The sequence below is a fragment of the Eubalaena glacialis genome, chromosome 13 (genome assembly GCF_028564815.1).
Source record: "Eubalaena glacialis isolate mEubGla1 chromosome 13, mEubGla1.1.hap2.+ XY, whole genome shotgun sequence".
NCBI classification, from domain to species: domain Eukaryota; kingdom Metazoa; phylum Chordata; class Mammalia; order Artiodactyla; family Balaenidae; genus Eubalaena; species Eubalaena glacialis.
The window spans coordinates 68,981,187-68,998,661 of record NC_083728.1 but is presented as its reverse complement, the minus strand read 5'-3'; the positions used below and the strand labels follow the sequence as shown (position 1 = coordinate 68,998,661).

The 17,475-nt window shown below is 48.4% G+C and overlaps 1 protein-coding gene and 1 non-coding gene across 3 annotated transcripts in view; one reads left to right on the top strand and one right to left on the bottom strand.

The window, feature by feature from the left end:
* Window positions 1–17,475, bottom strand: part of ABCC1 (ATP binding cassette subfamily C member 1 (ABCC1 blood group)) — a 131,537-nt gene that overhangs the window by 53,472 nt on the left and 60,590 nt on the right. For both annotated transcript variants that reach the window (XR_009703455.1, XM_061209642.1), the window contains exons 8-12: window positions 9,976–10,206; window positions 9,117–9,294; window positions 7,708–7,869; window positions 4,604–4,696; window positions 2,312–2,515 (exon numbers count right to left, since the gene is read on the bottom strand). Coding sequence is in view for 1 of the 2 variants with exons in the window: in XM_061209642.1 (XP_061065625.1) it covers window positions 2,312–2,515; window positions 4,604–4,696; window positions 7,708–7,869; window positions 9,117–9,294; window positions 9,976–10,206 (868 nt within the window). In the remaining variant the exon portion in view is untranslated. The remainder of the gene's footprint in view (window positions 1–2,311; window positions 2,516–4,603; window positions 4,697–7,707; window positions 7,870–9,116; window positions 9,295–9,975; window positions 10,207–17,475) is intronic.
* On the top strand, window positions 12,607–12,737 carry LOC133104548 (small nucleolar RNA SNORA24). Its single transcript, XR_009703612.1, has one exon. It is a non-coding gene; the product is annotated as a small nucleolar RNA SNORA24 (small nucleolar RNA).

The window sequence follows — 17,475 nt, the reverse complement described above, 5'->3', positions numbered from 1 at the left end:
ACCCATTCATTCCATGTTATCCACAGCCGCTCCTGCACTACACCGGCAGAAAGGAGCAGTTGCAACAGAGATGGCACGGCTCAGAACACCCAAAATATTCGCGAGCTGGTCCTATACAGAAAATGTTTGCTCACTCCTCCTTTTTCCCAGCGTTTCTCAAACTTTAATGTGCATACAAATCACCCAGGGGGAGATTGCGAATACTCAGGTCTGTCTTAGCCTGGTCTGGGGTGAGGCCTGAGAATCTGCATTTCTAATAAGCAACCCCGCGATGCCGGTGCTGCTGGTCCATGGGCCCCACTGCTGAGGACAAAGCGTGGATCCCAAACCAAGAGCATCTGCAGCACCTGGGAACATGTTAGAAATGCAAACACTCAGGGCCCACCTAGACCGACTGGATCTGAAACTCTGAGTGGGGCCCAGTGAGCTGCATTGTAACAAGCCCTCCAGGTGACTGGGAGGCCCACACAAGTTTGAGCATCACTGATTTCCACCACACTGCCTTGTGTGCGGGTTAAGACTCCGGGAAACATTAAGCTGAGCCTAACAAAATCCAGTGTCAGAATGGATACACTTTGACAAACACTGAAAAGGCAGGAGTTTCCTTCAACATTCCACCTGCAACTCCACCGTGATGAAGCGGATGGCAGCCTAACAGAAAATTCTGTTTCTAATTTATGAAAATGTGTGGTTTTAGTCATAGGAACTTCCCATAAGAATATATATTTGCCAACGTAGCTAAGTAATACTTATTAGCACAACATTTTTAAAAAAGAATGACATAGTTAATAATACAAAGACAGAGAGAAAAAATAAACATGGGGGGCATGATCTGAAGTCCTCCATAACCATGCTCAACTGTCAACTGAGCTTAAAAGGTTTCCACAGTCCATACTGTCTCCCGGTTTGGGGCCAGCTTTGGAAAATAGTTAACTCACACTATTGTCTTTAAACTTTTCAAAGTTGGCCAGCTAGGGACAGACCCATTACAGTACCCCAAGATATGCATATGGGAACATTCAGGGCAGTGTGGGTCATAACCGCAAAGAAGAGGGACCAGCCTAAAAGGCCAGCAACGAGAGATGGTTTAAGTCAACTACAGCACATCCATGCTCTGGACAAGCATACATCATTAAAACAGACGAAGCAGATCTGAATGCATGAACTGAGAGGTTACATATCAAGTCAGTGGGACTTGAACACCACGTAAGTATGAGTCCATTTGAATATATTACAAATATTTTAAAAATATCTGTATGTATAATTTTTTTTCCTAAAAAGACATACAAAACTGTCACTTTGGAGGAAAGGGACAGATGGAAGGGAGGACAATATACTTTTCATTTCATAACTTTCTGTACAGTTTGAATTTTTTTTCAGTGAATGACAAATATTTGTTGAGCACCTATTATGCACCATTTTAGGCACCAGGATACAGCAGTGAACAGAAGAAATCCCTGCCCTCCTGGAGCTGACATTCTAGTGGAGAGAGGAAGACAATTCATGAAATAATAAGTGACTTTCAGAGTATGTTTGGCATTGCCACTTGAAGTGTGGTCCACAGGTCACTGCCAATCCGTGGTTTGTGACCAGATGACAGTAGATAAGGAGCTGATACCATAACGTAGCTCAACTATGGCACCAAGCACGCATGTAGTTCAGCTGACATTTTTTTTTCTTAGCAAGACTTTCTCGGGACTTCCCTGGTGGCGCAGTGGTTAAGAATCCACCTGCCAACGCAGGGAACATGGGTTCAAGCCCTGGTCCGGGAAGATCCCGCATGCCGCGGAGCAACTAAGCCTGTGCGCCACAACTACTGAGCCTGCGCGCCACAACTACTGAAGCCCGCGCGCCTCGAGCCTGTGCTCCACAACAAGAGAAGCCACCGCAATGAGAAGCCCACGCACCACAACGAAGAGTAGCCCCCGCTCGCCGCAACTAGAGAAAGCCTGCATGCAGCAACAAAGACCCAACGCAGCCAAAAATAAAATTAATTAATTAATTAAAAAAAAAAAAAAAGACTTTCTCGATGAAGGAAGCAGACAGCAGAGGTTTACATTCCACCAGAAACTTCTCATCTTATCGTGAACCTGTAACAAACAGTTCCTGAACTAGCTACTTTGAGTATCCCTGGGCTGGAAGCTGTAAATGCTGTGAATAAAACAAAAGGTGGGAGTGGCAATATTAAAGAGGAGTGGTTGGAGAAGGTCTTGCTGACTTGCTGAAACAGTGACTTCTGAAAAATATTTAGGCATGACAACACAATAAAACATCAAACAATGTGGGCCAGGATAAACTTGGCTTCACTCACCAGGAAAGGTGTGCAGACCCAGGTGAAGGTCCCCACAGCGGCCAGGTAGGCAGATTTCTTCAGCACCTTCAGCTCCTCCTGCCTGATGGCCAGTACCTTGTCTTTGAATGCCAGCTCCCAGGCATAAAGCTTTAGCACTTTGATCCCATTGAGAATTTCATTCATCAGCTTAATCCGATTGTCTTTGCTCTTCATGTGGGCCACCTTCGAAGAGAGGAGCAGTCAATTGTCTCCAAACCACACCTGGGGGCTGGCTGCTCACTTCTGGCCCTGGCATCAGACCAACACTCAACAACCCCATCTATTAAAAATAGGCCGTCCTAAGGGTGGGAAAGCTGGCCTGCAATTCCTATGAACCCTAACTCTTGACCCTGAGAGCACTCCAAAGGATTCTTTTTTCAAGGGAAAAAAACTGCTTCGAATCACATTAAATTTGACATCAGAGAAACCTCTTAAATTCAGAAGGGAGGAAGACAGGCAAGAAAAACCTTTCAGGTATCCAGGCAGGAAGCGGCACATGCCCTACTCTGCTGATCTAAACCGAGAGATGATATTTTTTTTTCTTCCATTTTCTTATTTTCTTTACTGCTTTTCAGGCAGTACATGGTTGTTAAAATACTGAAGTGTTTCTGTACCAGCCAGCACCGGTTCTGACCATTTGGGTGCCCATGCTGCACAGTTGTTAAGCATTTTTAATGCCACCTGGCATTTTCCTCACGCTGGGCACTTTTCTAAACTTTTCAAGTGCATTTAGTCCTGCTCACGAGAACGCTATCATTAAGTGCTATGTCATTCCTGGGTCACAGAAGAGGACAGTTTAAGCAACATGAGGTCAAAGCCAGAGACTGAAGCCGTTTCAGAGGTGGGCCGTTCAGGGAAGAGGCTAAGAGGCGACACAGCCCCATGCCCCTCCCACGCCTCTCCTCCCTCCTCCCCAAACCTCATTCCAACAGCCCCACGTCCTGGAACTCTTCTCTCCTTCAGCATCACCAGCGCGGCCAAGCTCTCTCATTTGAAATTCCATAGGCACATCATAAATAGCCATCAGTGGGGGAGCAGAGGAATGAACTCTGGCCTGTCTCTGTTATGGACCATCAGGCGCGAGTTCAAGACAATGAAGTCAGACCACATGGCATGCTGCAGAAAGATCCCCCAGGCATGGCGTCGGACGATAAAATCACTCTGCCAAACGGGCCCGTTTGTGTTAAAATATATACAGTGATAACACCATGACACACACACACATATACACACCAAGCCTAACTATATAGTTAGTCCGATCTCTATATAAACACATAAAAAGTTCTAGAAGGATTTGCTTCAATGTGTTCACCGTGGTTAAGAGGACAGGGAAGAGGGGCTTCCCTGGTGGCGCAGTGGTTAAGAATCCGCCTGCCAATGCAGGGGATACGGGTTCGAGCCCTGGTCCGGGAAGATCCCACATGCCGCGGAGCAACTAAGCCCGTGCGCCACAACTACTGAGCCTGCGCTCTAGAGCCCGCGAGCCACAACTACTGAGCCCGCGTGCTGCAACTACTGAAGCCTGTGCGCCTAGAGCCCGTGCTCCACAATGAGAGAGGCCACCGCAATGAGAAGCCTGTGCACCGCAAGGAAGAGTAGCCCCCGCTCGCCACAACTAGAGAAAGCCTGCGCGCAGCAACGAAGACCCAACACAGCCAAAAATAAATAAATTAATTAATTTAAAAAAAAAAAGAAAAGGACAGGGAAGGGGACGTGTCCTTTTAATCTATATACTTTTGTATTATTTGAACTTTCTTTTATAATGAAAAGGCATTCACTCTGTTACTTGAGTATTTAAAAACTTTAAAAATACGAAGTATCTCTGAAAATAAAGAGTTTAACCCTGCAACCAGCATAAGGAAATGGGGAGAAAAGCAAGGGGTGATTTTTACTCAGCTCTTGAAAATGCACACACACAGAAAGGAATACACCTATGGGAAATAAGGAATCTCTTGGAGGCTCACAGATGGGACTTCAGTCAGTGGCCCATGAGGTCTAACTATTTCGGGAGCTCTCAACCTCAGCGACCCAATGTAATAACCTGGGAAGCTTTAAAAACTCCCAATGCCCAGGCCTCACCCACATTAGATGAATCAGAATCCCCGGAATTGGGCCTAGGCATCAGCATTTGTTAAAGCTCCCCAGGGGATTCCCACAGGCAGACAAGGCTGAGACCCCCAAGGCCTGTGCAGAAGGAACTCAACTAACACCCAAGTGGAAAGGCCTTAGGCAGGGGTGCAGCTTGGAGCCCTGTGCAGACACACCCCCTACCTGGTAGGTCTTGGTCTTCATGGCCATCACTGCATTGAGGGGAACCATGAAGATCATCACAGCCACTCCAGCCAGAACGGAGGGGCCCAGGTTCTATGGAACGAACAAGAACAAAGGCCTTAGCACGGGGTTTCCACGGGCTGAGCCACCCCGTGTAGCCGCATTACTTTTCAGATTTCTCCGGGAGCATCCCTTGGGGTCCCACAAACCCTGTAAGAACGTTCAAGGCCACAGTCCTTTCTCTGAAACCCTTGGGACCAGGTTGAGTTTTGCAAATGAGAACTTAAGGATTTCAGAAAGGTAACAGGATGTGGAGCAGAAAACAGTGAACACGGCCCACCTGACGGCTTACCTTGTTCAAAGGTCCTTGGTTGGCGCCTGGGTGCTTGGATTTTGGGAGAGTTCCCACCATTCTCAGAACTGATAAGCGTGACTCACTGCGCCTAAACTGTTTGCATGAACAATATGGTTTCTGCTGATTAACCCCTTTTCCCTCTGGGAGTCTGGAAGTTTGGTCTGTGCCAGGCAGAGGCTGCCGGTGTGACCAGCCCCCAATAAAAACCCCGGGCACAGGGTCTCTCCCGAGCTTCCCTGGCTGGTAACATGTCACATGTGCTGTCACAATTGTCACAACTCGTTGCTGGGGAATTAAGTGCATCCTGTGTGACTCCAGGGGGAGAGGACTCTTGGAAGCTTGTCCTTGGTTCCCTCCGAACTTTGCTAATCTTGCTGTAATAAATGATAGCTATGAGTCCTCCTAGCAAATCATGAACCTGGTGGGGTCTCGGGGACCCCTGACACAGGTAGATATGCCTGTATATCACACCTCCACAGGGCCCTGGCACAGTGCTCCAGAAGCAAATGCAATGATTATTTTCAGTAGCAAAATAGGAATATTCCCATGAGAGGGATAATCAAAATTATAAATCACACATCAGTTCAAGTCAAGTCTTGCCACCAAATAAGAAAAACTTTCAATTTTCAGAGCTCTTTGATATGGGGACTTGTAGATAAGAGCCTGTAGACTGTTCTGTTATCCCATTTGCAGATAAGGAAACTGCATCTCAGAAAGGTTAAGTGGTCATGATTGAGACAAGATACAGATCAACATTTTTCAACTTCCAAGTTACACAAATAAAAAGAGACAGCTTACGAAGTCCGTCCAGTGCACACTTGCTTAGCTGAGACAGACGGATGGAACTACAGGGTAAGCGTGTTAGTCCCTTTCAAGGAGTCACCCTCGGGGTCTCCAGTCCCAGTTACCAAAAAAATGCTGCTACTGCTTGTTTCTGTGATGGATCTCTGCCCAGTGAAGATTAATCCACCTCTAAGCATGAAGGTGATTTCTACCAACAATCTAAAGCATTGGGAATCAATTCTGAGAGCAAATCATAGTAACTGAAAGATACCAAGCATGTCGCTGTACCATGTTACTGTTCAGGGAACACTACCTGTGCTAATTTATTCAATTATCCCAACATCACTATGATGAGGTTCCCTTATTATCACCAGTTTACAGATGAGAACACCAAGACTTAGAGACATTAAGTAATAAGGTCTGGAAGAGGCAGGATCTGAACCCAGGCAGCCTGATTTCAGAGCCACGCCGTCCCCCATTATCTTATGTCGTGTTCTTGATTGTCAAATAGAGAAATCCTGGTTTTGGTCTAAAGCAGCGGTTCCTAACCAGGGAGGACTATTCCCCCAGGGGACATCTGGCAACATCTGGAGACTGTCACAAGCGATGGTGGGAGTGTGGGGGAGGGGAGGTGGTGTGTTATTGAGATCTAATGGAGAGAGGCCAGGGATGCGGCTAAACATCCTACAATGCACAGGACAGCCCTCAACAACGAAGAATTATCCGGCCCCAGATATCAGTAACACATTCAGCAACTCTCATCTAAAATAAAGCAATTTTGTAGTGGATCACAGACCAACCCTGAAGGCAATTCTAAAAGAAGTGTTCTATGGCAGCACTTTCTGGGCAAGTAGATGCCCCAAGACATCTGTTAGATGGAAGAAGTCCACCTAACCGAGAGGGAAAAAGAATCAGTGGAAGTTGCATTTTGTCACAGCCTTGAAGTTTGGGTGGGATTCCATCAGTAGGGAGGAAAGAGGAAAGGGAATTCATGGTGGGAGGAAAGGGAATTCATGGTGGGAGGAAAGGGAATTCATGGTGGAAGGAAAGACACGTGCAAAGGCCCAAGGGTAGAACAGAATAAGGCACATATTAGGCTATAAGCATCTTTGCTTGTCATCTTATATTTTGGGAACTGCCCTTCCCCATGTGGAAGGGCTGTCAATCACACCTCCACCCCTTCCACACTGAGAGAGAGCATGTGACCCAGGGTGGCCCATCAGAGAACTCTGCCTATTTCACAGTGATTGGTTCAGGGATGTGAACAGGACTGTGCCAAGCCAATCAGAGTGCCCCCTGGGACCCGGGTGAGACAAAGAGGAATGCAAAAAGGAATCTCTTTTCTCTGGCACCACTGTCTGTGAAGATGATATAAGCCCAACACTATGGAAGCCATTTGAAGAAATCCCACTGAGAATGAAGTCAACTCAGAGAAACACAGGGCTAAGAAATGATGAGAGTATGAGACTGAATTCTTACAGCACTGTTTGAACTCCTAGATCCATCCCTACCTGAAGCCAGACCCTGGACTTTTCATTTACATGCACCCATAAAATTCCCTTTATTTGCTTATATTACTCTAAGATGCATTTCTATCTCCTGCAACCAAGAGACTCTTAACCAACATAATTTGGGACTTGTGTATAAATGAGTTTGGTCAGCATTTGGGAGGATACAGAGGGAGAAATACAATGTGTATGTTATAGGGTTGTTAACTACATACACTGTCAAGAAGAGACAAATGCAAATGAATACCATGCCACCCTAGAGAACATAACCCAACAACTGAAGAAAGGAATAAAATATCCAGGAACTGGCTGACAGGCCAGAAAATAAAATGTGAATGACGGCAAGAAATGCCAGTGAGCTACAGAGGTTCTTATCACTGACACCCACTCGCTCGCCCCCAATGCCCACACAAGGAGGCCCCTCCCCACACGCCACGGGAATGACATCAAACACACACCAGCCACAGGAGGTAGAGGGCAAGGATGACTTGCAGAGGGGCTGACCAGATCATGTTAATGTACGTGGCCAGGTCCATGAACCTCTGGGCGTCCACAGACATGAGGTTGACAATCTCCCCGACGGTGGACGATTTTCTGGCTGAATTGGTGATCACCAGGGCCTGGAGACAAAGGAGAGGGAAAGAGGGTGAGTGTGGCAGGCGACAGCCCAGCGCCCTCCCCTCCAGGCCCACGTGGAGGAAGGAGACAGCTCAACAGTCGAGAGGCCACTCACTGCTCTTTTCTCCTCTCCTGGCGGCTTATCTGCCTTCCCAGCCCATGTGTCTCATCACAAAGCCCACTCTCTTATCGACAGCACTCACTGCCTCCCCATCCTGAGCTCTTCAGTATGGAAGGGACCTCAGAGGTCGCCTAAACCAGGGCTTCACACACTTGCGTGTGTACGCACCCCCAGGGAGTTTGTTACGGTGCAGTTTCTGATTTCGCAGGACTGGAATAGGGACTCTGCATTTCTAACACGCCCCCGGGAGATGCTGATGCTGCTGGCCCCCAGATCACCCTGAAGGACCAAGGTCTCAGCCAGGGTTTCTCATCCTTGGCATTACTGACATTTGAGGCTAATTCTCTGAGGGCCTGTCCTGTGCATTTTAGGATGTTCGGCAGCATCCCTGGCCTCCACCCACTAGATGCCCCCACCCCCAGCTATGACAATCAAAAATGTCTCCGGATATCGCCAAACATCCCCTGGAGGGACAAATTCATCCTGGCTCTCGATGGTTTCACGCTGTCACTTGGGGAGTTTTAGAAATACGGATGCCTGGGTCCCACCCTCAGAGATCATGACTTAGTTGGTTGGCTTGCAGCCTGGTCCTTGGAAGTTTCTGAAGCTCTCTGGGTGAGTCTAACTTGCAGACAGGGCTGAGAGCCAACGATCAAGTCCATCTTTCCCGACTACCTGCTGAATAGTCTCTTCTTAACCTACGTGGCCCAGAGGCTAAGAAATGAAGGGACCGAGGAGGTAATCCAGGTCCTTTAAGGCTGTCCGTGCCCAGATACCTGCTGAGTATCTATCACCCAAGGAACATACCATCTGCTCCGTTCAAATGGAGAGTTAGAATACGTTCACACACAGACTATTAGCAGCAGAGCAAGGATTCAAACCTGGATCTCCCCAAATCAAGTGCCATCTAAGAAATCCAATTACCCTCAGCTGACCCTGGGGCTCCCGGACATGCCACAGGCTCGCCCTTGGGATCAGCTTTGCTAAGCTCTCAGGCCTGACGGTCACTCCCTGCCGCCCGCGGCCACTCAGGCCACCATCATGCCACTGCTCCAGAAGCTGGGCCTGAGAGGTGACCCGGTCACGCCCCCAGGGGTTCCGCGGCGGCAGCGGGAGCCGCGGGCCCACCTTCCGGTACACAGCCCCGATGACGGCGGTCTTGATCCGCATGCCGCTGACGAAGCAGATGTGGAAGTACTGGTGCAGCACGAGGGTCTGCAGGCAGGCGCTGATGAACAGCAGCGCCGTGTAGAAGTAGCCCTGCCAGTCTGGGGCCTTCCTGTCGTTCACGAAGCTGATGAGCAACCTGTGGGGCAGCAGGGACAGAGCCCCATGTGAGAGACCGCGAAATGCGTGCGCGTGGGGACAAGTCCTCTGGTTTCCGCGGGTGACATTCTCCTGAGCCAGGCAAGGCAGGCACTCTCAACGCCAGTTTTATGGATGGGAAGCCCAACCCACGTGGTGATGCCCATGCGGGGGGGCGGGGGGGGCAGTAATCACGGCAGGGCGCGCAGCCCCGGGCTTCTCGCATTGATTGCTCTGCCTCATCACCCAAAAGTGACCAAGTAGAGAGCACAAGGGGTGGAGGGAGGGAGGGAGGGAGAGAGAACAAACATGTGGCACCAAAGAGACAGACAGAAGCAGGGAGGGAGGGAGGTAAACAGAGAGGTGACCTCCTTTCTGGGTTTAGGTTGCAGCTTTCATGCAATCTGACATTTCCCTGCTTTTGGTTTCCCAAGATAATCCTCTATCTTCCCCCTTTTGGCTTCAGGGGAGCCTGGTAAGGTTTCTGTTACTTGCAACCAACGTGGCCTTAATTAAGATGGTTGTATTAGAGCAAAGCATCAGGCAAAGCAGGTAAGGATGTAGAGGCCTGGCCCTGTGCCCTCGGGAGCATGCCACGTGACCCTAAGGGAAGGTGAAGGGTGTTGCAAGTGGAAGGTCAAGGACGTGAAGAGCTGCCCGGTTGAGAGGGAGGACGCCTTACTTTAAGATCTCTGGGCCGGTAAACATCATCAGGTCGTGCACAGCCTTGAACAAGAAGCTCATGAGGAAGTAGGGCCCAAAGGTCTTGTATAACACCTTGAACAGGGACGGGTTCCAATCCTTCTGGGGGGACTTGACAATCAAAGCCTCAGCCTCCTCGTTCACATCCACCTTGGAACTCCCTTTCGGCTTGGCAGGATCCTTGGAGGAGTACACGATCTTCACCGGCTGTCTGGAACACGAGGAGCAAGGAGCAGTTGTGGGGTCTGCCAGGCACTCAGCCCACCGGCCAGGAGAAGGCCGGAGAAGGCCCCCCCCACAGGGAGGCCTAGCCAAAGAAAACCAGTCGCTGCAGAGAAGCAGCTTAGCACGGTGATTCTGACCACAGACTCAGGATCCTGGCCAGCTGTGTGACTTTAGGCAAGTGCCTTAAACTCTCTAGGCCTTAGTTTCCTCATCTGTACAATGGGGAAATAGTAGGACCTACCTCACCTATACATGACTTAATATAGGTAAAGGGCACAGAAAAGTGCCAACCCCAAAATGACCTACAGATTCAGTGCAATCTCTATCAGAATCCCAGCTGGCTCTTTATAGACACGGAGAAGCTGATCCTAAAATTCATACGGAAACTCAAGGGATCCAAAATAGCCAAAACAATCTTGAAAAAGAAAAGCAAAGTTGGAGGATTCACATTTCCCGACTTCAAAACTTACTATGAAACAACCATAATCAAGACAGGCATGAGGTTGAGCATATACAGAGGTCAATGCAACAGAATTAAAAATCCAGAAATAAACCTGATTGATTTTGACGAGGTTGTCAAGGCCGTTCAATGGGAAAAGAATAGTTTTTTCAACAAATGGTGTTGGGAAACTAGATAGCTACAGGCAAAAGAGTGAGTTGGACCCTTACTTCACACCATATACAAAAATTAACTCGAAATGGATGAAAGACCTAACATACAGCTAAAACTATAAAACTCTTGGAAGGCAACAGAGGGGGCAAAACTGTAGGACCTTGGATTTAGCAATGGATTCTTAAATACGACCCCACAAGCACAAACAACAAAAGAAAAAAATTGAACTTCATCAAAATCAAAAACTTTTGTGCTTCAAAAGACACCACCAAGAAAGTGAAAAGACAATCCACAAAATGGGAGGAAATATTTGCAAATCAAAACTCTGATAAGGGACCTGTAACTAGAGCAAATAAAGAACTCTTACAACTCAACAAGAAAAAGACAACCCAACCATAAAAGGCGCAAAGAAAACATGCGAACAGCATAAGCACATGTAATGTTGCTTAACATCTTAAGTCATCAGGGAAATGCAAATCAACACCAGGATGAGATACTGCTTCACACCCGCTAGGATGGTTATCATCAAAAAGTCAGATAACAACAAGGTCTGCAAGGATGTTGAGAAATCGGAACCCTCATACATGCCCCTGTGAAGTCCCCTCCCACTTGTAATAGGATATTGCAGAAATGATGGAGAGAGAGTGTCATTCCCAAGATCAGGTTGCAGAAAACACTGTGGCTTCTTTCTTGCCCTCTCATGGATCATTGACTCTGGGCAAAGCCAACTGTCGGGTCAGGAGGACACTCCACCAGCCTCCTGGAGAAGCCCCCACGGTGAGACCTTGCCAACAGCCAGCACAGTCTTACCAACCATGTGCAACGTGGAAGCAGATCCACAGCCCTGGTCAAGCCTTCAGAGGACTGCAGCCATGGCAGACCCTGAGCCAGAACTACACAGCTAGACCCATCCCAGATCCCCGACCCAGAGACCCTGTGTGACATAGTAAATGTTCATTCTTATTTAAAGCTGCTACGTTTTGGGGTGACCTGTTACGCACCAACACATACAGCTTGCCTCTCCAAAATGCAGTCAAAGCAACATCCTCAAAAGGCCAAACGTAGGCTCCATCCCCGAAATGTGCACCCAAGCTTCATCCCCATCGTCCACCCGACACAATCGTCCACTGCATGAGCTCACTGAACATCGTTTAATCACAGGGGATTATTGCCTCTCCCATCTAAGCCACATCTGACCATTTGGACCAACTGAAACGCCCTCCTGGAGACCACAGCCTCCCAACCTGCCTTGGCTCCCTCCTCCGTCCCCACTCCAAACCGTGGGCACTGGTCTGGGCTCTGTCAAGTCCGTATCCTTCCCCTCGATGCTCCTCACCCCAGGAAAGGACCAGAAACATGGGAATCATCCCTGAACCCCTCCCCTCCACGCTCCCAGCTCCAGTCAGGCACGTGTTGTGTCCATCCCACTCCCGGGATGTGTGCAGTCATCCATCCATGCTTTCCATCGCCACAGACTCTGACCCATGCAAGTGACCATCGCCAGGGCCTCCTCGCCACTCCCCCCATTTCCTTCCACTCTTGTTCCCTAACAACCAAGTCCTGCACGGCAGCCAGTGGGATCCTCCTAAAGTGCATCACCCCAACCTCAACTCCACTGCTGGCCTCCCACTACATCCAAAATAAAATCTAAACTCTGGGTGAAGTTGTAGAACTTCCTATGGCTGCTGCAACAAATTAACACAAACTCAATGGCTTGAAACAACACAAATTTAACATCTCATAGTTGTGGAGGTCAGAAATCTAAGGTGGCGGCTCCATGTATCTTTGGGACCTGTCAGCTGTGGAAGTCTCCCTTCCTAGCCATGGAAGAGCACATTCTTGTTTATTGGCAAAGCTGTCACTATTTAACTGGTACCAGATTCTGACTTGCACAAGTAACATTCTTCACTTCAAAAACCTGGAGGGTACTGGGTTATTGGGCAAACATCTAACTACTGTTCAAATGTTTCTAGGAAGCTGAACTAATTGTTCCAATGGAGGATGGAAAATATAACAAAATATCAAGATATCCAAAGCAATATGGACGAAGTCTTATTTAGCATCCTGTAGTACACTGCCAACTGTCATTTTAAATCTCAAGTATGGTATTTAAATGGAGAATAAAGAAGTGCTTCCTTGCTATATAAATAAAATGCTTGATTTGTACGGATTAAAAAAAAAAAAGAAAAAAGAAATCTAAGGTGGGCCTGTAGGCTCCATGGGAGAATCTGTTTCCTCCTTTTCCAGCTTCTAGAAGATGCTTACAGGGACTTCCCTGGTGGCGCAATGGTTAAGAATCCGTCTGCCAATGCAGGGGACATGGGTTCAGTCCCTGGTCGGGGAAGATCCCACATGCCGCGAAGCAACTAAGCCCATGCGCCACAACTACTGAGCCTGCGCTCTAGAGCCCACGAGCCACAACTACTGAGCCCGCACGCCACAACTACTGAGCCCATGTGCCGCAACTACTGAGCCCGCATGCTGCAACTACTTAAGTCTGTGCGCCTAGAGCCCATGCTCCACAACAAGAGAAGCCACCACAACAAGAGAAGCCACCGCAACGAGAAACCCGTGCACCACAACAAAGAGTAGCCCCCGCTCACCAAAACTAGAGAAAGCCCGTGCGCAGCAACGAAGACCCAACGCAGCCAAAAAAAAAAAAAAAAAAAAAAGCAGCCCATACACCTGGGCACGTGGCCCCTGCCTCCACCTTCCAAGCCAGCCACTCAGCGTCTTCTCTCTCTCACCTCCTGTCTCCTCCTTATAAGGAACCTCGTGATTATGACATCAGGCCCACCCCAATAACCCAGAATAGTCTCCCATCTCCCTGAACTGAATCACATCTGCAAAGTCCCTTTGCCATGTAACATATTCACAGGTTCTGGGGATCAGGATGTGGACATCTTTTTTTTGGGGGTGTGTGTCATTCCACCAACCACAGAGGATTATTTCTATTTTTCGTGCTGTCAGTGTCACTGCGTAAGCTCTTTCCCTGCTCACTTAACTGACTTCCCCTGAAGCTGGGATTCTGGCGGGGATCTTTAGTATGATTTCATTCAGCACGCACATGCCCTCTTGGAAAGGAGGACAAGAAGGCAGGGCAGGGGGGTAGGCAGTGGCTGAGTCATTCCCCCCTCCGCATTCATTTTCTGCACCACGTCCTAAGCTGGGCCCTGGCCCTGGGCCTGCCTGGGCTGCCAGTGACCCAGGCTGTTTTCTCTGGCCAGGAGATGGGCGGCCAAAGGGCCAGAGAGAAGGTCTCAGGAGGGCAGAGAGGAGGAAGGCTCAGGCCTTGGGGGAAGGGGTCTAGAGAAGTGGAAGGGACCAGCTACAGCCGAGTCAGGAGAGAAAAAATATACAGTGAACAAGAGCTCTCCAAGGGAAGCTGGCACTCCTGGAGGGTGAGGAAGAAAGCAGGGCACCTGAATGGTCTGGCTGGGAAAGAAAGGAATGTTGGAGAGGGAAGGTCTGAGTCAGAAGAAAACTGCTCAGGACAGGGGAACAGGAAGGGGTGGGGAAGCTGGAGGCTGGGAAGAAAAAGGAACTTGCTCACCCAAGGGATTTTGATATGGGCAAAGGTGCCCATTGCTCTCTCCTCCACGAATGCCCTGCTCTGGGCCGGGCCCTGGGGAGAGCCCCACCATCGAGCAGCCCCGTGAGAGAAACGGATCAGCCGTGTGAGGGGGACTATCATGGGGGCTTCCTGGAGGAGGGGACATCAAAGCTGAGACCTGCATGATGAGGGATCGAGTCCACTTGGGAAAGGAAAGGGTGCTCTAGGCAGGGGGAACAGGATAAGCAAGGCCTGGAACTAAGGGATTTTGAAAAGAGGTGAGGCAGCCCTTCCAAGAACCTCAAGTAACCAGAGCAGGGCTGAGAGAGCAGACTGGGAGGTGCGTGAACCAATCAAAGGGCCACGAGGAGCTACTGCAGGCTTTGTTTGTCATTTGTTAAACAAATAAGATCCTAATGTTGAGGCAAAGGCAAAAATCTCAAACTTATAAAGATCATAGCTCAATTAAAACTAAATTTTCTGGATGTACTCTGAGCATTGTCTTTGATCCATAATACCCAGTATAACACAGAAGGGCAGGTTTGACCTACAATTGCAGAGAATGGATTTTACACCCTTAACTCACATTTTCATTCTCCTTAGAGCTCACAATATACGGGATAAGTTTTGGAAACCACAGATGGGCATGGCAGCCACCTCCCCACTCCCACCCCTCCAGCCCCGCAAGGAAAAGTATAGCCCTGGCAGGATTTTGACTGTGTTGAGCACAAATACAAATGACTCGAGATCATTCTTTCCCTTTTTGTTGCTGTTGTCGTAGAGTGCTTTTTGTTTCTCAAAAACAGGCTGTCAAGGGGGTTTCTCACCCTCTGATGTCACAATGACTGGGCCAGAAACCAGACCCTCTGAGTACAGGACCATCCCAAAGGAAGAAGATCCTACCAGGCATCCATGTAGGTGAAGAGCCTGCCTAAAATCACCTAAATCTATGGGGGTTTTTGTTTGTTTATTTGTTTGTTTTTGCCACCACCGACGGCTTGTGGGATCTTAGTTCCCCGACCAGGGATCGAACCCACGCCCCCTGCAGTGGAAGCGCAGAGTCTTAACAATTGAACAGCCAGGGAAGTCCCAAAATCACCTAAATCTACACTCTAACTCCATCTTTGGCATAAATCCATACACAGAGTGTATTTTTTTTTTTTTGCAAGTTTAAATATACCTTGATTTTTTCCAGAAATGCAGTCAGAGTGCAAATTAAGTTCTGTTCAAAAATTTGCCAAGCATGAATCACCACTTTGCAAAACCTTGTCCATGAGGGTGATGATGGTTCTGGTCTCCAGAACCGCAAGACTGGGTCGGTCGGGATTTGCTGCTGCCACAGAGAAGGCTCCACTTAGGAGCACTCAGCGATTCTTCATTCTCTATTCTAGCGTGCGCCTGAGTGTTTACACACAGACATACATGGATGATGTTTTATTACAAATCCCTTGCCTTTTAGTTTCTGTTAAAGTTGAGAAAGAACACTTTGTTGATTTTTAAAGTAAGATACATGAGTGGGTTATTTTTATATATTTCCTTAAAGTACATTTAAGGAGGTGTTACAATATCTATTACTCAAGGGGGTAATGGGTCTGAAAGGCTGGGAACCATAGCTTAACATCTGTATTTTGGAGCATTCTGTTTTGTTTTTGTTTGTTATTTGCTGTTTGCACTCCTTTATGAAATAGAGAAAATTAAGTAAAATGGTCACCCTTTCTTTAAACACTACTGCTTTTTTATATATTGCTTTATTGGAGTATAACTGATGTAAAATCAAGTTCACGCATTTGAAGTGTACAATTTGATGAGTTCTGACAGATTTACACACCTGTCAGACCATCAGGGAAACCAAGATAATGGACACGCCCATCACCCCCAAGAGCTCTCCTCTCTGTAATTTCTCCTCCCATCTCACTACCTCCCCCTACCTCAGGCAACCACTGATCTGATTTCTGTCACTACAGACTTGCTTTCATTTTCTGGAATTGTATATAAATGGAATCACCTAGTAGGTACTGTTGCCTGGCTTCGTTCACTCAGCATAATAATTGAAAGGTTTTCATGCGGCTGAGTGTACCAATAGTTCATTCTCCTGTTTTGCTCAGAAGTGTTCCCTTGCATGGCTACACCGTGATTTGCACATCTATTCACTTGTTAATGGTTGTCTGGGTTGCTTCAAGCTTTGGCCATCACACATAAAGCTGCTATGAACATCCCTGCACAAGTTTATGAACATATGTCTTCAGTTCTCTTGGGTGTACACCTAGGAGTAGAATGGTGGGGTGGTATCATAACTATTTAACTTTTTTAAAAAACTGCCCAGGGCTTCCCTGGTGGCGCAGTGGTTGAGAAGCCACCTGCCAATGCAGGGGACACGGGTTCGAGCCCTGGTCTGGGAAGATCCCACATGCCGCGGAGCAACTGGGCCTGTGAGCCACAACTACTGAGCCGGCGCGTCTGGAGCCTGTGCTCCGCAACAAGAGAGGCCGCGATTGTGAGAGGCCCGCGCACCGCGATGAAGAGTGGCCCCCGCTCGCCGCAACTAGAGAAAGCCCTCGCACAGAAATGAAGATCCAACACGCCAAAATAAATAAATAAATGAATAAATTTATAAAAAAAAAAAAAACTGCCCAAGTCTTTTCCAGAGCCACCAAACCATTTTATAGTCATTCCAGCAGGAACCACAGTCCAAAATGGCCTTAACCTATGGGAGGCCGTTAAGTTGAGAAATTTCCACTCCATTTTGTTAAACTCAAAATCATCTAATGAAAACCAATGAGGCACTGGATTTTAAAACCCAAAGGTCAGGGGAGCAGGGGAAGCAGCTCAGACCTGACTCCTGAGAGGAGTCACTCAGAGGTGAGGAGAAGAACTGGGGGCAGGGGGGGAGGTTGAGACCCGAGGCCAAGAAGCCAAGGCAGCCCTCCTGCCCAGGCCGCGGTCACCTGCTCCCCGGGAGCCCTGGGGCACCCAGCAGCCCAGAGCACAGGACTCTCCCCTCCCCACCCATGTGGGTCACAGGGCTGGATGTGGCTCACGCCTCTGGGAACAGAGCCACTGACCCATCTGCCCCTACTCTCGCCCCACAA